At 45.5% G+C, this 25,643-nt stretch overlaps 1 protein-coding gene across 1 annotated transcript in view; it reads left to right on the top strand.

Moving 5' to 3' along the window:
- sema7a (semaphorin 7A (JohnMiltonHagen blood group)) overlaps positions 1–25,643 on the top strand; it is a 91,269-nt gene that overhangs the window by 41,877 nt on the left and 23,749 nt on the right. Inside the window, exons 8-10 of the mRNA XM_029751974.1 lie at positions 1,874–2,052; positions 16,770–16,878; positions 22,366–22,561. Of these exons, the coding sequence (XP_029607834.1) occupies positions 1,874–2,052; positions 16,770–16,878; positions 22,366–22,561 (484 nt within the window). The remainder of the gene's footprint in view (positions 1–1,873; positions 2,053–16,769; positions 16,879–22,365; positions 22,562–25,643) is intronic.

Raw genomic sequence — 25,643 nt, 5'->3', positions numbered from 1 at the left:
CCAACCCTTAGTAAACTTTTGTTAAAAATTGTGTTTGACCAGATACAATGCTATTTTACAGTAAACAAATTGACAACAGACTTTCAGCACGCTTATAGAGAAGGACATTCAACAAGCACAGCACTTACACAAATGACTGATGATTGGCTGAGAGAAAATGATTTAAAAAAAGATTGTGGGGGGCTGATTTATTACAGGCTGACTACACCGCTCACGTCGCGTGCGCGAGCGTTGCAAAATTAATTTAGACATACATGTTATTCAATAATTGCACCCACACTGTTCGCGCGCGCCAACGAGCATCTGCGTTGCCAAGGGCTAAAATAGAAGTCAGTTCTATTTGTGACGCAGATCGAGCTGCATGTCCTGCTTCTCCCATCTCCTCATTGGTTTATAGAAGCAGGTACCCACGTGCCATCTCCTCATTGGTTATACCCACGTGGGTGACTGAAAGACGAACGAGGTCATGAAACCTAATTTATGAAAGTTGCCAATCGCAATATAAAGTCAAGAGAAGAAAAAGCCTGGAAGGAGGAGAGATGACTAGAAACGATTCTGTTGACCGTTTTATGTGTGGATTAATTGGCGGAGTAGAGGACCTTGTGCATTTCAGGTAAAATAACAACTCAATGTTTATATCCCAGTACAAATTAGCTAACAACAGCAAGCTAGCTAAATTGGACAAATTAGCTAGCTAAATTGCCATAAATGTTTAATGTTTTTTAACCTGTCCCCAAATTAATATAATTGGTTCATAGTTTGTTTTGATATTTCAACCTGCGTGTCGTGATTGCGTTTAGTGTAGGGGGACAAAATACATTTATGCACGATGGCGCATGATGGTGCACGCACGCAAACGGTTTGGGTTCCGTGTTAGACTTCAGTGGGGCTTTTGACATTATCGATCGTAGTCTGTTGCTGGGAAAAAGGTATAATTTTAGTGATTTTACTGATCTGACTCCAGGATAGATTACAAGCTCTGTTTCATCAAGCTCTGTTTCATCAAGCTCTGTTTCATCAAGCTCTGTTTCATCAAGCTCTGAACCATAGTTCTACCTAGTTCTGTCTGGTTATATCCGCACCAACACTCCCCGTTATCCCACAGATTCCAGTCATTCCTGAGAACAGCTGTAACAGCACCTTGTCTGTTTATTCTACTGCAGTACAAGGCCCTCCCGTCTAGCAGCCCAGCTATTTGTTGGAGAAGACTGTATATACTGTAATGTAGGCTAACCATACCACCAGGGGAATCTTCAAGGCCACTAACATTCTAGCTACTGTATTTTTTTTATTTTTTTGTATGTGAAGAGATTGGATTACTAGGAACAGAACCATCTGTGTAGATAAACACTACATGGCCTTCAAAAGACTAAACTTCCCCTGTGAGACATCTATCTCGGTTCCCATGTTTGTTACTGGTCCGATTTTTAAAGGGGTCACAGTTGTGGAAACATTGAAATGAAGGCCTTTGTTTGGCTTGGTTCTTCTTCAGTGTCTTTGTTCTGATGATGTCATCGTTGTGCAGCGCCATAATGAGGATGGTGATGATGATGGTGGTGGTGAGGATGATGGGGATAATAATGGTGATGAGGATGAGGATGATGGGATAATGTTGGTGATGAGGATGGTGATGAGGATGATGTTTGGTAGAGCATGGTGTTTGCAACGCCAGGGTTGTGGGTTCGATTCCCACGGGGGGCCAGCACAGAAAAAAAATGTATGAAATGTATGAAATGAAATGTATGCATTCACTACTGTAAGTCGCTCTGGATAAGAGCGTCTGCTAAATGACTAAAATGTAAAATGTAAAAAATGTGATGAGGATGATGGTGATGATGATAATGTTGATTATGGTGGCGATGTCATTCTACAGGTGGATGAAGGCGGTTCTAAGCGGTTCTTGCAGAACATGTGGACGTCGTTCCTGAAGGCTCGGCTGGTGTGTGGGATTCCCAACGAGTCGCTCTACTTTAACCGTCTCCAAGACGTCTACGTGCTCCACGCGGAGGAATGGAGGGACTCGCGAGTCTATGCTCTGTTCACTAGCAGCTGGTGAGAAAATGACCCTGTCTCTGTTATCTCCCAGCAGCTACTGTACATATGAGTTCTCCCAATGCCCCAAATTCTAAACTACAATGTCACTGAAGTGGTATTCTGACTTGAGATCTGCACGTTTACCTCAGATTTTCGAGCAGGTCTCCCATTGACATCAATAAATGCTATTTTAACAGAACATAAAGATAACAGTGTTCTGTTTAAACAAAGGTTCTTCCTGATGTGATCGGTGTTGATCGTCTCTGTGTTCTGTTTTGATCCGAGAACAGATGACCAGAGGATCTGGGTTGGTCTGACTAGGTTTTTATTTTCTGATCGTGACAGGAAACAATTCCAGAAACAAATGCTGTGCTGCCTTTTTATACGGCAACTCTGCAAAGAAAAATAAACGACGAAAGGGGACATGAATAGCCATGCTAGCTCAATGACGCCGTGTACAGAGAAAAGTACTGTAACTAGCTAGCGGTCAACATATAAAAGTAAATAAATTACTGAAATCTATACATATCCCAAAATCATGATGGGAGACCATAATCAAACACTGTCAGTGACCCTATTCACTCATTATAAGGATTTTAACATATATAGGTTTGATGATGATTTTCATAATCTTCCTCTTCCACATGGATAGAGTAGACAGGGTAGAGGGAAGGAGGCAGGGGATGTTTATGAGGGGGAATACAGAAGGAGAAGGAAGGAGGACCAGGGGATGTTTATGAGGGGGAATACAGAAGGAGAAGGAAGGAGGACCAGGGGATGTTTATGAGGGGGAATACAGAAGGAGAAGGAAGGAGGGACCAGGGGATGTTTATGAGGGGGAATACAGAAGGAGAAGGAAGGAGGACCAGGGGATGTTTATGAGGGGGAATACAGAAGAAGGAAGGAGGACCAGGGGATGTTTATGAGGGGGAATACAGAAGAAGAAGGAAGGAGGACCAGGGGATGTTTATGAGGGGGAATACAGAAGAAGGAAGGAGGACCAGGGGATGTTTATGAGGGGGAATACAGAAGGAGAAGGAAGGAGGACCAGGGGATGTTTATTAGGGGGAATACAGAAGGAGAAGGAAGGAGGACCAGGGGATGTTTATGAGGGGGAATACAGAAGGAGAGGGAAGGAGGACCAGGGGATGTTTATTAGGGGGAATACAGAAGGAGAAGGAAGGAGGACCAGGGGATGTTTATGAGGGGGAATACAGAAGGAGAAGGAGGAGGACCAGGGGATGTTTATGAGGGGGAATACAGAAGGAGAAGGAAGGAGGACCAGGGGATGTTTATGAGGGGGAATACAGAAGAAGGAAGGAGGACCAGGGGATGTTTATGAGGGGGAATACAGAAGGAGAAGGAAGGAGGACCAGGGGATGTTTATGAGGGGGAATACAGAAGGAGAACGAAGGAGGACCAGAGGATGTTTATGAGGGGGAATACAGAAGGAGAAGGAAGGAGGACCAGGGGATGTTTATGAGGGGGAATACAGAAGGAGAGGGAAGGAGGCAGGGGATGTTTATGAGGGGGAATACAGAAGGAGAAGGAAGGAGGACCAGGGGATGTTTATGAGGGGGGATGCAGAAGGAGAAGGAAGTGTGCAACATTTTAAAAGGCTCTTACAGCAACAAAAGGGAAGTACACTAATATCAAGCATGGGAACTATTACATTTATTTTTTTATAATAGTTATACAACATGAAATTCAACACTTGTTACACCGAGGAAGATAACAGTGTTCTGTTAAACAACCCAGCTAGCAATGAGGAAGATAACCGTGTTCTGTTAAACAACCTAGCTAGCAATGAGGAAGATAACCGTGTTCTGTTAAACAACCCAGCTAGCAATGAGGAAGATAACCGTGTTCTGTTAAACAACCCAGCTAGCAATGAGGAATCGGCCCGGAAACGGCCCTCTTCCGGTGGGCCGGAACTGATTTGAATCGGTCCGGAATCAAAATGAATGACTGCCCAGAATCGGGCCAAGTACATCGGGCCGTTTCCTTCTACTGGAATTCATCCGACTTTGTCGGCATCTTATCAGAATCCCCCCCAGAAGCGACCCAATGCAAATTTAAATAAATGTATACCAAATTACCCGATTTAGTCATTTTAAATATTACTATTATACATACAAATTATACAGTGTCAGAGTGCATGCGTCTTGCCCGCCACAGGAGACACTACAGCATGATGGGACAAGGACATCCTGGCCAGCCAATCCCTCCCCTAACTCGGACGACCCTGGGCCAATTGTCCATCGTCTCATAGATCTCCCGGTCGCAGCCGGCACGTGTCTCAAACCAGCATCTGTAGAAACGCAGTTTGCATTGTGATGTAGTGTCTTAGACCGCTGCGCCACTCGGGAGGTTCCATCTACAAAGTTTTTAATGCATATATCAAATGCCTTGCACAAAGTATCAAAATACTCAAATACTACACAGAACTCTTAAAGAATTTCATTTAAATGTTAATTGTATTTTTTGATCACAGAAACAATGAGGAAAATATGGCAAAATAAATAAATAATGAAATGTTAATTATATAAAGCAGCCTGTGTAATCATCTGCCAGAGAGTCGCCCCAATCGGCCCGAGCCCCAAGTAATACATTTGGGCCAGATATATATATATATATATATATATATATATATATATATATATATATATATATATATATAGCCTCCACATTGACTCTGTACCAGTACCCCCTGTATATAGCCTCCACATTGACTCTGTACCGGTACCCCCCTGAATATTGCCTCCACATTGACTCTGTACCGGTACCCCCTGTATATAGCCTCCACATTGACTCTGTACCGGTACCCCCTGTATATAGCCTCCACATTGACTCTGTACCAGTACCCCTTGTATATAGCCTCCACATTGACTCTGTACCGGTACCCCCTGTATATAGCCTCCATATTGACTCTGTACCGGTACCCCCTGTATATAGCCTCCACATTGACTCTGTACCGGTACCCCCTGTATATAGCCTCCACATTGACTCTGTACCGGTACCCCCTGTATATAGCCTCCACATTGACTCTGTACCGGTACCCCCTGTATATATCCTCCACATTGACTCTGTACCGGTACCCCCTGTATATAGCCTCCACATTGACTCTGTACCGGTACCCCCTGTATATAGCCTCCACATTGACTCTGTACCGGTACCCCCTGTATATAGTCTCCACATTGACTCTGTACCGGTACCCCCCTGTATATAGCCTCCACATTGACTCTGTACCGGTACCCCCTGTATATAGCCTCCACATTGACTCTGTACCGGTACCCCCTGTATATAGCCTCCACATTGACTCTGTACCGGTACCCCCTGTATATAGCCTCCACATTGACTCTGTACCGGTACCCCCTGTATATAGCCTCCACATTGACTCTTACCGGTACCCCCTGTATATAGCCTCCACATTGACTCTGTACCGGTACCCCCTGTATATAGCCTCCACATTGACTCTGTACCGGTACCCCCCTGTATATAGCCTCCACATTGACTCTGTACCGGTACCCCCCTGTATATAGCCTCCACATTGACTCTGCACCGGTACCCCCTGTATATAGCCTCCACATTGACTCTGTACCGGTACCCCCTGTATATAACCTCCACATTGACTCTGTACCGGTACCCCCTGTATATAGCCTCCACATTGACTCTGTACCGGTACCCCCTGTATATAGCCTCCACATTGACTCTGTACCGGTACCCCCTGTATTTAGCCTCCACATTGACTCTGTACCGTAATACCCTGTATATAGCCTCCACAATGACTCTGTACCGTAACACCCTGTATATAGCCTCCACATTGACTCTGTACCGGTACCCCCTGTATATAGCCTCCACATTGACTCTGTACCGGTACCCCCTGTATATAGCCTCCACATTGACTCTGTACCGTAATACCCTGTATATAGCCTCCACATTGACTCTGTACCGGTACCCCCTGTATATAGCCTCCACATTGACTCTGTACCGGTACCCCCCTGTATATAGCCTCCACATTGACTCTGTACCGGTACCCCCTGTATATAGCCTCCACATTGACTCTGTACCGGTACCCCCTGTATATAGCCTCCACATTGACTCTGTACCGGTACCCCCTGTATATAGCCTCCACATTGACTCTGTACCGTAATACCCTGTATATAGCCTCCACATTGACTCTGTACCGGTACCCCCTGTATATAGCCTCCACATTGACTCTGTACCGGTACACCCTGTATATAGCCTCCACATTGACTCTGTACCGTAATACCCTGTATATAGCCTCCACATTGACTCTGTACCGTAATACCCTGTATATAGCCTCCACATTGACTCTGTACCGTAATACCCTGTATAGCCTCCACATTGACTCTGTACCGGTACCCCCCTGTATATAGCCTCCATATTGACTCTGTACCGGTATCCCCTGTATGTAGCCTCCACATTGACTCTGTACCGGTACCCCCTGTATATAGCCTCCAAATTGACTCTGTACCGGTACCCCCTGTATATAGCCTCCACATTGACTCTGTACCGGTACCCCCTGTATATAGCCTCCACATTGACTCTGTACCGGTACCCCCTGTATATAGCCTCCACATTGACTCTGTACCGGTACCCCCTGTATATAGCCTCCACATTGACTCTGTACCGTAATACCCTGTATATAGCCTCCACATTGACTCTGTACCGGTACCCCCTGTATATAGCCTCCACATTGACTCTGTACCGGTACCCCCCTGTATATAGCCTCCACATTGACTCTGCACCGGTACCCCCTGTATATAGCCTCCACATTGACTCTGTACCGGTACCCCCTGTATATAGCCTCCACATTGACTCTGTACCGGTACCCCCTGTATATAGCCTCCACATTGACTCTGTACCGGTACCCCCTGTATATAGCCTCCACATTGACTCTGTACCGGTACCCCCTGTGTATAGCCTCCACATTGACTCTGTACCGTAATACCCTGTATATAGCCTCCACAATGACTCTGTACCGTAACACCCTGTATATAGCCTCCACATTGACTCTGTACCGGTACCCCCTGTATATAGCCTCCACATTGACTCTGTACCGGTACCCCCTGTATATAGCCTCCACATTGACTCTGTACCGTAATACCCTGTATATAGCCTCCACATTGACTCTGTACCGGTACCCCCTGTATATAGCCTCCACATTGACTCTGTACCGGTACCCCCTGCATATAGCCTCCACATTGACTCTGTACCGGTACCCCCTGTATATAGCCTCCACATTGACTCTGTACCGGTACCCCCTGTATATAGCCTCCACATTGACTCTGTACCGGTACCCCCCTGTATATAGCCTCCACATTGACTCTGTACCGGTACCCCCTGTATATAGCCTCCACATTGACTCTGTACCGGTACCCCCTGTATATAGCCTCCACATTGACTCAGTACCGGTACCCCCTGTATATAGCCTCCACATTGACTCAGTACCGGTACCCCCTGTATATAGCCTCCACATTGACTCTGTACCGGTACCCCCTGTATATAGCCTCCACATTGACTCTGTACCGGTACCCCCCTGTATATAGCCTCCACATTGACTCTGTACCGGTACCCCCTGTATATAGCCTCCACATTGACTCTGTACCGGTACCCCCCTGTATATAGCCTCCACATTGACTCTGTACCGGTACACCCTGTATATAGCCTCCACATTGACTCTGTACCGGTACCCCCTGTATATAGCCTCCACATTGACTCTGTACCGGTACCCCCTGTATATAGCCTCCACATTGACTCTGCACCGTAATACCCTGTATATAGCCTCCACATTGACTCTGTACCGGTACCCCCTGTATATAGCCTCCACATTGACTCTGTACCGGTACACCCTGTATATAGCCTCCACATTGACTCTGTACCGTAATACCCTGTATATAGCCTCCACATTGACTCTGTACCGTAATACCCTGTATATAGCCTCCACATTGACTCTGCACCGTAATACCCTGTATATAGCCTCCACATTGACTCTGTACCGTAATACCCTGTATATAGCCTCCACATTGACTCTGTACCGTAATACCCTGTATATAGCCTCCACATTGACTCTGTACCGGTACCCCCCTGTATATAGCCTCCATATTGACTCTGTACCGGTATCCCCTGTATGTAGCCTCCACATTGACTCTGTACCGGTACCCCCTGTATATAGCCTCCAAATTGACTCTGTACCGGTACCCCCTGTATATAGCCTCCACATTGACTCTGTACCGGTACCCCCTGTATATAGCCTCCACATTGACTCTGTACCGGTACCCCCTGTATATAGCCTCCACATTGACTCTGTACCGGTACCCCCCTGTATATAGCCTCCACATTGACTCTGTACCGTAATACCCTGTATATAGCCTCCACATTGACTCTGTACCGGTACCCCCTGTATATAGCCTCCACATTGACTCTGTACCGGTACCCCCCTGTATATAGCCTCCACATTGACTCTGCACCGGTACCCCCTGTATATAGCCTCCACATTGACTCTGTACCGGTACCCCCTGTATATAGCCTCCACATTGACTCTGTACCGGTACCCCCTGTATATAGCCTCCACATTGACTCTGTACCGGTACCCCCTGTATATAGCCTCCACATTGACTCTGTACCGGTACCCCCTGTGTATAGCCTCCACATTGACTCTGTACCGTAATACCCTGTATATAGCCTCCACAATGACTCTGTACCGTAACACCCTGTATATAGCCTCCACATTGACTCTGTACCGGTACCCCCTGTATATAGCCTCCACATTGACTCTGTACCGGTACCCCCTGTATATAGCCTCCACATTGACTCTGTACCGTAATACCCTGTATATAGCCTCCACATTGACTCTGTACCGGTACCCCCTGTATATAGCCTCCACATTGACTCTGTACCGGTACCCCCTGCATATAGCCTCCACATTGACTCTGTACCGGTACCCCCTGTATATAGCCTCCACATTGACTCTGTACCGGTACCCCCTGTATATAGCCTCCACATTGACTCTGTACCGGTACCCCCCTGTATATAGCCTCCACATTGACTCTGTACCGGTACCCCCTGTATATAGCCTCCACATTGACTCTGTACCGGTACCCCCTGTATATAGCCTCCACATTGACTCAGTACCGGTACCCCCTGTATATAGCCTCCACATTGACTCTGTACCGGTACCCCCTGTATATAGCCTCCACATTGACTCTGTACCGGTACCCCCTGTATATAGCCTCCACATTGACTCTGTACCGGTACCCCCTGTATATAGCCTCCACATTGACTCTGTACCGGTACCCCCTGTATATAGCCTCCACATTGACTCTGTACCGGTACCCCCCTGTATATAGCCTCCACATTGACTCAGTACCGGTTCCCCCTGTATATAGCCTCCACATTGACTCTGTACCGGTACCCCCTGTATATAGCCTCCACATTGACTCTGTACCGGTACCCCCTGTATATAGCCTCCACATTGACTCTGTACCGGTACCCCCCTGTATATAGCCTCCACATTGACTCTGTACCGGTACCCCCCTGTATATAGCCTCCACATTGACTCTGTACCGGTACACCCTGTATATAGCCTCCACATTGACTCTGTACCGGTACCCCCTGTATATAGCCTCCACATTGACTCTGTACCGGTACCCCCTGTATATAGCCTCCACATTGACTCTGCACCGTAATACCCTGTATATAGCCTCCACATTGACTCTGTACCGGTACACCCTGTATATAGCCTCCACATTGACTCTGTACCGTAATACCCTGTATATAGCCTCCACATTGACTCTGTACCGTAATACCCTGTATATAGCCTCCACATTGACTCTGTACCGGTACCCCCTGTATATAGCCTCCACATTGACTCTGTACCGGTACCCCCCTGTATATAGCCTCCATATTGACTCTGTACCGGTATCCCCTGTATATAGCCTCCACATTGACTCTGTACCGGTACCCCCTGTATATAGCCTCCACATTGACTCTGTACCGGTACCCCCTGTATATAGCCTCCACATTGACTCTGTACCGGTACCCCCTGTATATAGCCTCCACATTGACTCTGTACCGGTACCCCCTGTATATAGCCTCCACATTGACTCTGTACCGTAATACCCTGTATATAGCCTCCACAATGACTCTGTACCGTAACACCCTGTATATAGCCTCCACATTGACTCTGTACCGGTACCCCCTGTATATAGCCTCCACATTGACTCTGTACCGGTACCCCCTGTATATAGCCTCCACATTGACTCTGTACCGTAATACCCTGTATATAGCCTCCACATTGACTCTGTACCGGTACCCCCTGTATATAGCCTCCACATTGACTCTGTACCGGTACCCCCTGTATATAGCCTCCACATTGACTCAGTACTGGTACCCCCTGTATATAGCCTCCACATTGACTCTGTACCGGTACCCCCTGTATATAGCCTCCACATTGACTCTGTACCGGTACCCCCTGTATATAGCATCCACATTGACTCTGTACCGGTACCCCCTGTATATAGCCTCCACATTGACTCTGTACCGTAATACCCTGTATATAGCCTCCACATTGACTCTGTACCGGTACCCCCTGTATATAGCCTCCACATTGACTCTGTACCGGTACCCCCTGTATATAGCCTCCACATTGACTCTGTACCGGTACCCCCTGTATATAGCCTCCACATTGACTCTGTACCGGTACCCCCTGTATATAGCCTCCACATTGACTCAGTACCGGTAACCCCTGTATATAGCCTCCACATTGACTCTGTACCGGTACCCCCTGTATATAGCCTCCACATTGACTCTGTACCGGTACCCCCTGTATATAGCATCCACATTGACTCTGTACCGGTACCCCCTGTATATAGCCTCCACATTGACTCTGTACCGTAATACCCTGTATATAGCCTCCACATTGACTCTGTACCGTAACACCCTGTATATAGCCTCCACATTGACTCTGTACCGGTACTCCCTGTATATAGCCTCCACATTGACTCTGTACCGGTACCCCCTGTATATAGCCTCCACATTGACTCTGTACCGTAATACCCTGTATATAGCCTCCACATTGACTCTGTACCGGTACCCCCTGTATATAGGCTCCACATTGACTCTGTACCGGTACACCCTGTATATAGCCTCCACATTGACTCTGTACCGTAATACCCTGTATATAGCCTCCACATTGACTCTGTACCGTAATACCCTGTATATAGCCTCCACATTGACTCTGTACCGGTACCCCCTGTATATAGCCTCCACATTGACTCTGTACCGGTACCCCCCTGTATATAGCCTCCATATTGACTCTGTACCGGTACCCCCTGTATATAGCCTCCACATTGACTCTGTACCGGTACCCCCTGTATATAGCCTCCACATTGACTCTGTACCGGTACCCCCTGTATATAGCCTCCACATTGACTCTGTACCGGTACCCCCTGTATATAGCCTCCACATTGACTCTGTACCGGTACCCCCTGTATATAGCCTCCACATTGACTCTGTACCGGTACCCCCTGTATATAGCCTCCACATTGACTCAGTACCGGTACCCCCTGTATATAGCCTCCACATTGACTCTGTACCGGTACCCCCTGTATATAGCCTCCACATTGACTCTGTACCGGTACCCCCTGTATATAGCCTCCACATTGACTCTGTACCGTAATACCCTGTATATAGCCTCCACATTGACTCTGTACCGTAATACCCTGTATATAGCCTCCACATTGACTCTGTACCGTAATACCCTGTATATAGCCTCCACATTGACTCTGTACCGGTACCCCCTGTATATAGCCTCCACATTGACTCTGTACCGTAACACCCTGTATATAGCCTCCACATTGACTGTACCGTAACACCCTGTATATAGCCTCCACATTGACTCTGTACCGGTACCCCCTGTATATAGCCTCCACATTGACTCTGTACCGGTACCCCCTGTATATAGCCTCCACATTGACTCTGTACCGGTACCCCCTGTATATAGCCTCCACATTGACTCTGTACCGGTACCCCCTGTGTATATCCTCCACATTGACTCTGTACCGGTACCCCCCTGTATATAGCCTCCACATTGACTCTGTACCGTAATACCCTGTATATAGCCTCCACATTGACTCTGTACCGGTACCCCCTGTATATAGCCTCCACATTGACTCTGTACCGGTACCCCCTGTATATAGCCTCCACATTGACTCTGTACCGGTACCCCCTGTATATAGCCTCCACATTGACTCTGTACCGGTACCCCCTGTATATAGCCTCCACATTGACTCTGTACCGGTACCCCCTGTATATATCCTCCACATTGACTCTGTACCGGTACCCCCTGTATATAGCCTCCACATTGACTCTGTACCGTAATACCCTGTATAAAGCCTCCACATTGACTCTGTACCGGTACCCCCTGTATATAGCCTCCACATTGACTCTGTACCGGTACCCCCTGTATATAGCCTCCATATTGACTCTGTACCGGTAACCCCTGTATATAGCCTCCACATTGACTCTGTACCGGTACCCCCTGTATATAGCCTCCACATTGACTCTGTACCGGTACCCCCTGTATATAGCCTCCACATTGACTCTGTACCATAATACCCTGTATATAGTCTCCATATTGACTCTGTACCGGTACCCCCTGTATATAGCCTCCACATTGACTCTGTACCGGTACCCCTGTATATAGCCTCCACATTGACTCTGTACCGGTACCCCCTGTATATAGCCTCCACAATGACTCTGTACCGGTACCCCCCTGTATATAGCCTCCACATTGACTCTGTACCGGTACCCCCTGTATATAGCCTCCACATTGACTCTGTACCGGTACCCCCTGTATATAGCCTCCATTTTGACTCTGTACCGGTACCCCCTGTATATAGCCTCCACATTGACTCTGTACCGGTACCCCCTGTATATAGCCTCCACATTGACTCTGTACCGGTACCCCCTGTATATAGCCTCCACATTGACTCTGTACCGGTACCCCCTGTATATAGCCTCCACATTGACTCTGTACCGTAATACCCTGTATATAGCCTCCACATTGACTCTGTACCGGTACCCCCTGTATATAGCCTCCACATTGACTCTGTACCGGTACCCCCTGTATATAGCCTCCACATTGACTCTGTACCGGTACCCCCTGTATATAGCCTCCACATTGACTCAGTACCGGTACCCCCTGTATATAGCCTCCACATTGACTCTGTACCGGTACCCCCTGTATATAGCCTCCACATTGACTCTGTACCATAATACCCTGTATATAGTCTCCATATTGACTCTGTACCGGTACTCCCTGTATATAGCCTCCACATTGACTCTGTACCGGTACCCCCTGTATATAGCCTCCACATTGACTCTGTACCGGTACCCCCTGTATATAGCCTCCACATTGACTCTGTACCGTAATACCCTGTATATAGCCTCCACATTGACTCTGTACCAGTCCCCCTGTATATAGCCTCCACATTGACTCTGTACCGGTACCCCCTGTATATAGCCTCCACATTGACTCTGTACCGGTACCCCCTGTATATAGCCTCCACATTGACTCTGTACCGGTACCCCCTGTATATAGCCTCCACATTGACTCTGTACCGGTACCCCCTGTATATAGCCTCCACATTGACTCTGTGCCGGTACCCCCTGTATATAGCCTCCACATTGACTCTGTACCGGTACCCCCTGTATATAGCCTCCACATTGACTCTGTACCGGTACCCCCTGTATATAGCCTCCACATTGACTCTGTACCGGTACCCCCTGTATATAGCCTCCACATTGACTCTGTACCGGTACCCCCTGTATATAGCCTACACATTGACTCTGTACCGTAATACCCTGTATATAGCCTCCACATTGACTCTGTACCAGTCCCCCTGTATATAGCCTCCACATTGACTCTGTACCGGTACCCCCTGTATATAGCCTCCACATTGACTCTGTACCGGTACCCCCTGTATATAGCCTCCACATTGGCTCTGTACCGGTACCCCCTGTATATAGCCTCCACATTGACTCTGTACCGGTACCCCCTGTATATAGCCTCCACATTGACTCTGTGCCGGTACCCCCTGTATATAGCCTCCACATTGACTCTGTACCGGTACCCCCTGTATATAGCCTCCACATTGACTCTGTACCGGTACCCCCTGTATATAGCCTCCACATTGACTCTGTACCGGTACCCCCTGTATATAGTCTCCACATTGACTCTGTACCGGTACCCCCTGTATATAGTCTCCACATTGACTCTGTACCGGTACCCCCTGTATATAGCCTCCACATTGACTCTGTACCGGTACCCCCTGTATATAGCCTCCACATTGACTCTGTACCGGTACCCCCTGTATATAGTCTCCACATTGACTCTGTACCGGTACCCCCTGTATATAGCCTCCACATTGACTCTGTACCGGTTCCCCCTGTATATAGCCTCCACATTGACTCTGTACCGGTACCACCTGTATATAGCCTCCACATTGACTCTGTACCGGTACCCCCTGTATATAGCCTCCATATTGACTCTGTACCGGTACCCCCTGTATATAGCCTCCACATTGACTCTGTACCGGTACCACCTGTATATAGCCTCCACATTGTTATTTTACTTGTTACTTTTATCTCTGATTCTTATCTGTATTTTTTTTAAACTGCATTGTTGGTTAGGGGCTCATAAGTAAACAACACACACACACACACCTACCTTTTTTTCCCGCACTATTGGTTAGAGCCTGTAAGTATGCATTTCACTGTGAGGTCTACTACACCTGTTGTATTCAGCATTTCACTGTGAGGTCTACTACACCTGTTGTATTCAGCATTTCACTGTGAGGTCTACTACACCTGTTGTATTCAGCATTTCACTGTAAGGTCTACTACACCTGTTGTATTCAGCATTTCACTGTGAGATCTACTACACCTGTTGTTTTCAGCATTTCACTGTGAGGTCTACTACACCTGTTGTATTCAGCATTTCACTGTGAGGTCTACTACACCTGTTGTATTCAGCATTTCACTGTGAGGTCTACACCTGTTGTATTCAGCATTTCACTGTGAGGTCTACCTACACCTGTTGTATTCAGCATTTCACTGTAAGGTCTACTACACCTGTTGTATTCAGCATTTCACTGTGAGGTCTACTACACCTGTTGTATTCAGCATTTCACTGTGAGGTCTACTACACCTGTTGTATTCAGCATTTTACTGTAAGGTCTACTACACCTGTTGTATTCAGCATTTCACTGTGAGGTCTACTACACCTGTTGTATTCAGCATTTCACTGTAAGGTCTACCTACAGCTGTTGTATTCAGCATTTCACTGTGAGGTCTACTACACCTGTTGTATTCAGCATTTCACTGTGAGGTCTACTACACCTGTTGTATTCAGCATTTCACTGTGAGGTCTACACCTGTTGTATTCAGCATTTCACTGTGAGGTCTACCTACACCTGTTTTATTCAGCATTTCACTGTAAGGTCTACTACACCTGTTGTATTCAGCATTTCACTGTGAGGTCTACTACACCTGTTGTATTCAGCATTTCACTGTGAGGTCTACTACACCTGTTGTATTCAGCATTTCACTGTAAGGTCTACTACACCTGTTGTATTCAGCATTTCACTGTGAGGTCTACTACACCTGTTGTATTCAGCATTTCACTGTGAGGTCTACTACACCTGTTGTATTCAGCATTTCACTGTAAGGTCTACTACACCTGTTGTATTCAGCATTTCACTGTGAGGTCTACTACACCTGTTGTATTCAGCATTTCACTGTAAGGTCTACTACACCTGTTGTATTCAGCATTTCACTGTGAGGTCTACTACACCTGTTGTATTCAGCATTTCACTGTGAGGTCTACTACACCTGTTGTATTCAGCATTTCACTGTGAGGTCTACTACACCTGTTGTATTCAGCATTTCACTGTGAGGTCTACTACACCTGTTGTATTCAGCATTTCACTGTGAGGTCTACTACACCTGTTGTAAGTCAGCATTTCACTGTGAGGTCTACTACACCTGTTGTATTCAGCATTTCACTGTAAGGTCTACTACACCTGTTGTATTCAGCATTTCACTGTGAGGTCTACTACACCTGTTGTATTCAGCATTTCACTGTGAGGTCTACTACACCTGTTGTATTCAGCATTTCACTGTAAGGTCTACTACACCTGTTGTATTCAGCATTTCACTGTGAGGTCTACTACACCTGTTGTATTCAGCATTTCACTGTGAGGTCTACTACACCTGTTGTATTCAGCATTTCACTGTAAGGTCTACTACACCTGTTGTATTCAGCATTTCACTGTGAGGTCTACTACACCTGTTGTATTCAGCATTTCACTGTAAGGTCTACTACACCTGTTGTATTCAGCATTTCACTGTGAGGTCTACTACACCTGTTGTATTCAGCATTTCACTGTAAGGTCTACCTACAGCTGTTGTATTCAGCATTTCACTGTGAGGTCTACTACACCTGTTGTATTCAGCATTTCACTGTAAGGTCTACTACACCTGTTGTATTCAGCATTTCACTGTGAGGTCTACTACGCCTGTTGTATTCAGCATTTCACTGTGAGGTCTACACCTGTTGTATTCGGCACATGTGACTAATAACATTTGATTTGATCTGATTTGAACATGAACAATCTAACCTGAGTCTAACCTGTTCTCTCCACCAATAGGAATGGCACAGCTGTCTGCATCTACTCCATGGAAGAGATCGACAGGATATTTCAGGAGTCTCCCTTCAGGGGATACAATAAAGACATTCCCAACCCAAGACCTGGAACAGTAAGGAACTCTGTTTTCCTCTTCCAGGACAATAAACACGTTTTCTATTCTACATAGCTACATACATTTTACATTTTAGTCATTTAGCAGACGCTCTTATCCAGAGCGACTTACAGTAGTAAATACATACATTTCATGAGCCACAGGGAAGGCATGTCTGCTCACGTTAACAAAGAAGTCTGTTGTCTTCTTGTTATTTTAGAGAATCATATTTCAGCCAGCGTCGTGTGGACCGTAAATAACACGTGACTGACTCATTATTCCAGGGTGGATAGGAGGAAAAATGTGTCTTTGTGTACCTTTTTATAGGAACATCAGTATTCCACAGACAAAGGTTAACATGGGTTCTGTGATCCCAAATGGCACCCTATTCCCTATATAGTGCACTACTTTCCAAAGCCCTGGTCAAAAGGTAGTGCACTACATAGGGAATCTGGTGGCATTTGGGAACACAATCCTAAAAATGGATCCTCCCTGTCCTGGCCTGTACAGCTGACTAAAGCATGGAACCATGGGCCTCTTCAGCTCAGAGTTCACATCAGTTTCCACATGCCTTTCTATAGCTGTGGCTGTGGCTGTGGCTGGGGCTGCTGCATCAGTTTCCACATGCCTTTCTATAGCTGTGGCTGTGGCTGGGGCTGTGGCTGCTGCAGTCACGACACATAATATCTCCAACTGTGTGACTCATAGTTGCCTGTATGTGCTGCGCCTGTCGAGTAGATTGTGCCTGACAACAGCATTAGAGCAAACCCATATCCTGAGGCTGCATTTATTGTAGCTGGGGATTTTAACAAAGCAAATTTGAGGAAAACACTACTGAAGTTGTATCAACACATTGACTGTAGTACTCTCGCTGGTAAAACACTGGACCACTGCTACTCAACTTTCTGAAATGCCTACAAGGCAAATCAGACCACAACTCCATTTTGCTCCTCCCTTCCTATAGGCAGAAACTCAAACAGGAAGGACCCGTCCAAATGACTATCCAACACTGGTCTGACCAATCGTAATCCACGCTTCAAGATTGTTTTGATCACGCGGACTGGGATATGTTCTGGGTAGCTTCAGAGAATAATATTGATGAATACACTGATTAAGTGAGTTTATCAGGAAATGTATAGGAGATGTTGTTCCCACTGTGACTATTAAAACCTACCCTAACCAGAAACCGTGGATAGATGGTAGCATTCACACAAAACTGAAAGTGTGAACCACCACATTTAACCAGGGCAAGGTGACTGGGAATATGGCAGAATACAAACAGTGTAGTTATTCCCTCCGTAAGGCAATCAAACAGGCAAAACGTCAGTATAGAGACAAAGTGGAGTCGCAATTCAATGGCTCAGACACGAGAGGTATGTGGCAGGGTCTACAGTCAATCACGGACTACAAAAGGAAAACCAGCCCCGTCGCGGACCACGATGTCTTGCTCCCAGACAAACTAAACTTCTTTGCTCGCTTTGAGGACAACACAGTGCCACTGACACGGCCCGCTACCAAAACCTGCGGGCTCTCCTTCACTGCAGCCAACGTGAGTAAAACATTTAAACGTGTTAACCCTCAAGGCTGCCGGCCCAGACGGCATCCCCAGCCGCGTCCTCAGAGCATGCGCAGACCAGCTGCCTGGTGTGTTTACGGACATTTTCAATCTCTCCCTATCCAAGTCCGATGTCCCCACATGCTTCAAGATGCCCACCATTGTTCCTGTAGCCAAGAAGGCAAAGATGAACTAAATGACTATCACTATCACCACTCACTTCTGTCATCATGAAGTGCTTTGAGAGGCTAGTTAAGGATCATATTACCTCTACCTTACCTGACACCCTAGACCCACTTCAATTTGATTACCGCCCCAATAGATCCACAGACGATACAATCGCCGTCTCACTGATCACTGACCTATCCCATCTGGACTAGAGGAATACGTATGTAAGAATGCTGTTCATTGACTATAGCTCAGCATTCAACACCATAGTACCCTCCAAGCTCATCATTAAGCTCGAGGCCCTGGGTCTGAACCTCGCCCTGTGCAACTGGGTCCTGGACTTCCTGACGGGCCGGCCCCAGATGGTGAAGGTAGAAAACAACACCTCCACTTCGCTGATTCTCAACACTGGGGCCCCACTAGGGTGTGTGCTCAGCCCTCTCCTGTACTCCCTGTTCACCCATGACTGCGTGGCCACGTACGCCTCCAACTCAATCATCAAGTTTGCAGACGACACAAAAGTAGTAGGCTTAATTACCAACAATGACGAGACAGCCTACAGGGAGGAGGTGAGGGCTCTGGGACTGTAGTGCCAGAAAAATAACCTCTCACTTAACGTCAACAAAACAAAGGAGATGATCGTGGACTTCAGGAAACAGCAGAGGGTTCATCCCCCTATCCACATTGATGGGAACGCAGTGGAGAAGGTGGAAAGCTTCAAGTTCCTTGGCGTACACATCACTGACAAACTGAAATAGTCCACCCACACAGACAGTGTGGTGAAGAAGGTGCAACAGCGCCTGAAATTTGGCTTGACACCTTAAACCCTCACAAACTTTTACAGATGCACAATTGAGAGCATCGTATCTGGCTGCACCAGCTAGAAAATATTTACACAAGAAGCAACCTATTATCACACAGTCAAACTCTCATTTCATTTAGTAAGTTCACCATTCTGCCGTTCTCACTGTTAAACATCACAGTGTTCAACACTACGGCAACTGCACCGCCCGCAACCGCAGGGCTCTCCAGAGGGTGGTGCAGTCTGCCCAACACATCACTGGGGGCGGAATACCTGCCCTCCAGGACACATACAGTCGTGGCCAAAAGTTTTGAGAATGACACAAATATTAATTTTCACAAAGTCTGCTGCCTCAGTTTGTATGATTGTAATTTGCATATACTCCAGAATGTTATGAAGAGTGATCAGATGAATTGCAATTAATTGTAAAGTCCCTATTTGCCATGCAAATGAACTGAATCCCCCAAAAACATTTCCACTGCATTTCAGCCCTGCCACAAAAGGACCAGCTGACATCATGTCAGTGATTCTCTCGTTAACACAAGTGTGAGTGTTGACGAGGACAAGGCTGGAGATCACTGTCATGCTGATTGAGTTCGAATAACAGACTGGAAGCTTCAAAAGGAGGGTGGTGCTTGGAATCATTGTTCTTCCTCTGTCAACCATGGTTACCTGCAAGGAAACACGTGCCGTCATCATTGCTTTGCAGAAAAAGGGCTTCACAGGCAAGGATATTGCTGCCAGTAAGATTGCACCTAAATCAACCATTTATCGGATCATCAAGAACTTCAAGGAGAGCGGTTCAATTGTTGTGAAGAAGGCTTCAGGGCGCCCAAGAAAGTCCAGCAAGCGCCAGGACCGTCTCCTAAAGTTGATTCAGCTGCGGGATCGGGGCACCACCAGTACAGAGCTTGCTCAGGAATGGCAGCAGGCAGGTGTGAGTGCATCTGCACGCACAGTGAGGCGAAAACTTTTGGAGGATGGCCTGGTGTCAAGAAAGGCAGCAAAGAAGCCACTTCTCTCCAGGAAAAACATCAGGGACAGACTGATATTCTGCAAAAGGTACAGGGATTGGACTGCTGAGGACTGGGGTAAAGTCATTTTCTCTGATGAATCCCCCTTCCGATTGTTTGGGGAAAAAAGCTTGCCCGGAGAAGACAAGGTGAGCGCTACCATCAGTCCTGTGTCATGCCAACAGTAAAGTATCCTGAGACCATTCATGTGTGGGGTTGCTTCTCAGCCAAGGGAGTGGGCTCACTCACAATTTTGCCTAAGAACACAACCATGAATAAAGAATGGTACCAACACATCCTCCGAGAGCAACTTCTCCCAACCATCCAGAAACAGTTTGGTGACGAACAATGCCTTTTCCAGCATGATGGAGCACTTTGCCATAAGGCAAAAGTGGTAACTAAGTAGCTCGGGGAACAAAGCTGGGACCGAGAGACTGAAAAACAGCTTCTATCTCAAGGCCATCAGACTGTTAAGTAACCATCACTAGCCGGCTTCCACCTGGTTACCCAACCCTGCACCTTAGAGGCTGCTGCTCTATGTACAGAGACATGGAATCACTGGTCACTTTAATACTGTTTACATACTGCTTTACTCATCTCATATGTATATACTGTATTATATTCTACTGTATTTTAGTCAATGCCACTCCGACATTGCTCGTCCTAATATTTATATATTTCTTAATTCCATTATTTTACTTTTAGATGTGTGTGTGGTATTGTGAATGGTTAGATATTACTGCACTGTTGGAGCTAGGAACACAAGCATTTCACTACCACAGCAATAACATCTGCTAAATATGTGTATATGACCAATAAAATGTGATTTCTACCACTACTGAGACCCTGCAGGTTTCTGTTAGGTGGTTTTATTGTCTGAACAACTTCCTCAATCTGTTTTTTCCTCCACCCTGACCCTGATCCTGACAATACAGTCCTCATGCTCTTCCTTTTGGGAAGCGTCAATATGTTCTATTGTTTTGTCTAAGTTCCTGATGTGACTAAGACGTGTTGTATAGGCTACAACAACAAAAAAACAGTCTGACTAAGGCCTTTTGTGCTTCCTGACTCCCTTTACCAGGAAGCAAGTGACTTTTCTTCTTTTATATATGCCATTTATTTTTATATACATATATGTATATATATATATATATATATATATATATATATATATATATATATATATATTAGTATTTATTTTTTTCTCTACTGTACCATTGATTGTATGTTGTTTTACTCCATGTGTAACTCTGTGTTGTAGTTTGTGTCGAACTGCTTTGCTTTATCTTGGTCAGGTCGCAATTGTAAATGAGAACTTGTTCTCAACTTGCCTACCTGGTTAAATAAAGGTGAAATAAATAAATATAAATAAATAAATAAATAAGACATATTTACATACACGGTTTAACATATAAGAGTGTTAACGTTTATACATGTGTTTTAAGAAATGTTAAATGACTTTTAGGATTATAAACAAAAGCATGTTTTATGCCCTTATTAAGTGATTTCCTGTGACCTATTGAGAAACGTAAACACCATCACAACATGGCACGTTATACTGGAATATTTATGTCAGCAGCCCATGTCTTCGGAATCTTTGGTGGACAGACTACATAACATGCATCTGATCAAACTATCTCCTCAGTGTGTCTCTAACAGTAAAGACCTGTTCTCCTGTCTTATCTCCTCAGTGTGTGTCTAACAGTAAAGGCCTGTTCTCCTGTCTTATCTCCTCAGTGTGTGTCTAACAGTAAAGGCCTGTTCTCCTGTCTTATCTCCTCAGTGTGTCTCTAACAGTAAAGACCTGTTCTCCTGTCTTATCTCCTCAGTGTGTGTCTAACAGTAAAGGCCTGTTCTCCTGTCTTATCTCCTCAGTGTGTCTCTAACAGTAAAGACCTGTTCTCCTGTCTTATCTCCTCAGTGTGTCTCTAACAGTAAAGACCTGTTCTCCTGTCTTATCTCCTCAGTGTGTGTCTAACAGTAAAGGCCTGCCATTGGCTACGGTGAACATGATAAAGGATCACCCAGAGATGACAGACTGGATCCATCCCATCCAGCCCTACACCCCATTCTACATCTCTAACTATAACTACACCAAGATAGTTGTGGACAGAGTCCAGGCGGCAGACCACACCATGCACAACGTCCTGCTGCTAGCAACTGGTAGGGGTTTGATGTTGTTGGTTCTCTTGATGTTGTTGGTTCTCTTGATGTTGTTGGTTCTCTTGATGTTGTTGGTTCTCTTGATGTTGTTGGTTCTCTTGATGTTGTTGGTGAACTACAAATGTTGTTGGTGAACTACAAATGTTGTTGGTGAACTACAAATGTTGTTGGTACTCTTGATGTTGTTGGTGAACTACAGATGTTGTTGGTTCTCTTGATGTTGTTGCTACTCTTGATGTTGTTGGTTCTCTTGATGCTGTTGGTTCTCTTGATGCTGTTGGTATTCTTGATGTTGTTGGTATTCTTGATGTTGTTGGTATTCTTGATGTTGTTGGTATTCTTGATGTTGTTGGTGCTCTTGATGTTGTTGGTGAACTACAGATGTTAGATCTTAATTTGAGCCAGTTTCACAAAACAGGAAAATAATCCTGCAGCAACAGGAAATGTGAATTGTTGTGTGGATTATAATTAATGGACATTTTTGGTAGAGGTTGATACATTTTTTTGTATAATCTTCTGAAGTTTTAAAGTGGAAATTACAAACTTTACAAGCCTTTTAAACCTTGAATACACAACACGTTTGCATTTCCTGCCGTGCTGGAATATTCTTCTGACAACAGCATGATGAAATGAAGACACAGCGTGATCATTGTTTTTAATCATGGTTGTTATCAGTATTGTGATATCTTATCACATTCACGTGTTATTCAGAGTCTCAAGTAAACAACAACAATGTCTTTAACAGCCTGTTAGGCCCCGCGATAGACTAGCTGTCTTATGCTACAGAAACCATATGAAGAAACACTATCAAAACAAAGTTTATTGGTCACGTACACAGAATTTCAGATATTATCGCAGGTGCAGCGAAATGCTTCTACAGTAATACCAGGGCAGTAATACCAGATAATTAAAACCAGGGCAGTAATACCAGATAATTAATACCAGGGCAGTAATACCAGATAATTAATACCAGGGCAGTAATACCAGGGCAATAATACCAGATAATTAATACCAGGGCAGTAATACCAGATAATTAATACCAGGGCAGTAATACCAGATAATTAATACCAGGGCAGTAATACCAGGGCAATAATACCAGATAATTAATACCAGGGCAGTAATACCAGATAATTAATACTAGGGCAGTAACACCAGATAATTAATACCAGGGCATTAATACCAGGGCAGTAATACCAGGGCAGTAAAACCAGGGCAGTAATACCAGATAATTAATACCAGGGCAGTAATACCAGATAATTAATACCAGGGCATTAATACCAGATAATTAATACCAGGGCAGTAATACCAGATAATTAATACCAGGGCAGTAATACCAGATAATTAATACCAGGGCAGTAATACCAGATAATTAATACCAGGGCAGTAATACCAGATAATTAATACCAGGGCAGTAATACCAGATAATTAATACCAGAGCAGTAATACCAGATAATTAATACCAGGGCAGTAATACCAGATAATTAATACCAGGGCAGTAATACCAGATAATTAATACCAGGGCAGTAATACCAGAGCAGTAATACCAGGGCAGTAATACCAGGGCAGTAATACCAGATAATTAATACCAGGGCAGTAATACCAGATAATTAATACCAGGGCAATAATACCAGATAATTAATACCAGATAATTAATACCAGGGCAGTAATACAAGGGCAGTAATACCAGAGCAGTAATACCAGAGCAGTAATACCAGGGCAGTAATACCAGATAATTAATACCAGGGCAGTAATACCAGGGCAGTAATGCCAGATAATTAATACCAGAGCAGTAATACCAGGGCAGTAATACCAGGGCAGTAATACCAGATAATTAATACCAGAGCAGTAATACCATACATGAAGGGACGTCGCGTGCGCCATCCGTATGGTTAGTGAGAAAGTCCATGTTGCAAATGTACCCTCCCTTACTAGACGTCCGACCACGTCCGATAAATCCGCGGACGGCGTCGGGCCGCTCGCGGGGGCCGGATCTTCCAGGAAGTCATCGAACGGAGTCTCTCGGACCTTCGGTTTCCGTTTAATTAAATTTTCAAATTTTGGTCATTTCCTTGCAGTCCCGGATTATTCCACGAGAGGGCGTATGGAATCATATTGCAAATGTAACATATATCACCAATCGCGACACGGCTTTTTCTCCTAAACGGAAGATAATTCGAAGACGAAACTCGGTCTGCGTGGATTTGGCATAATGGGCAGTTGGCCCCGAACAGGATGGAGTCGAGGCCTCGACGCTTTTCGAGTTAAGGCTATTTTTCTGGGATTGAAAGTCAAAGAGGAAAATAGAGTGCTGATTTGACCGCTTCACATCAAACTACATGAGCCTACGGTGTCAGGAGAAAAGGAACCATGCATTTACCAATGTTCATTTCAGAGAAATTGTACAATGACACATTGGTGATATTCAACAACAAGAGGGGTTTTTTTCAAAAAAGTTACATATCCAGTTGCAGCGTGTTCAGATGAGTCCGTTAAGGCAGGTTTCGGAGCTCTGCGAGATTTCTGTGATTTTCTGTGATTTTCTGAAACAACACACACTTGTTCAACCCTCTGTAAATAAGTCAGTTCTTAACAGAAACACTTAAAACTCAATATTCTATAAGAGCCTAACGTTCAGATTCCTGTGTCAACCAGAAATGCCTTATAATGGTGTCATAGGGGCTGTTTTGAAGGGTTAAAAAGGTCAGATCTTTCCACAACTTCATATGTGTGACTAGGCAACCCTCATGAACTGTAAATCAGTCATTTATCCCATCAGATGTCAAAGAAAAGCTCTCTCAAACACACACACAGCAAGGACGGAGTGACACAGTGCGGTGCTTAAAGACACAAAGAGCCTGCAATGGCATTACCATTATCTCTAGGCTGAGACGAGTTCAATGAGACGCCCCGCTTGACCGTAGCTTGCTCGGTATGAGCGCAGTGACCGTGAGAAAACTAGGCCCAAAATGAGGCCTGCACCAATATGTCAAGGGCTTATGGGTGACAGTGAGAGAACCATTAGGGTTAGAAGCACAATTCAACCTCAGGAGCGTTCCTGAGGTCCTCCCGATCTGTGCAAGCC

Source organism: Salmo trutta, chromosome 4 (genome assembly GCF_901001165.1).
Source record: "Salmo trutta chromosome 4, fSalTru1.1, whole genome shotgun sequence".
NCBI lineage: Eukaryota > Metazoa > Chordata > Actinopteri > Salmoniformes > Salmonidae > Salmo > Salmo trutta.
The sequence above is the reverse complement of the archived record's forward strand: the minus strand, read 5'-3'. Positions and strand labels throughout refer to the sequence as shown.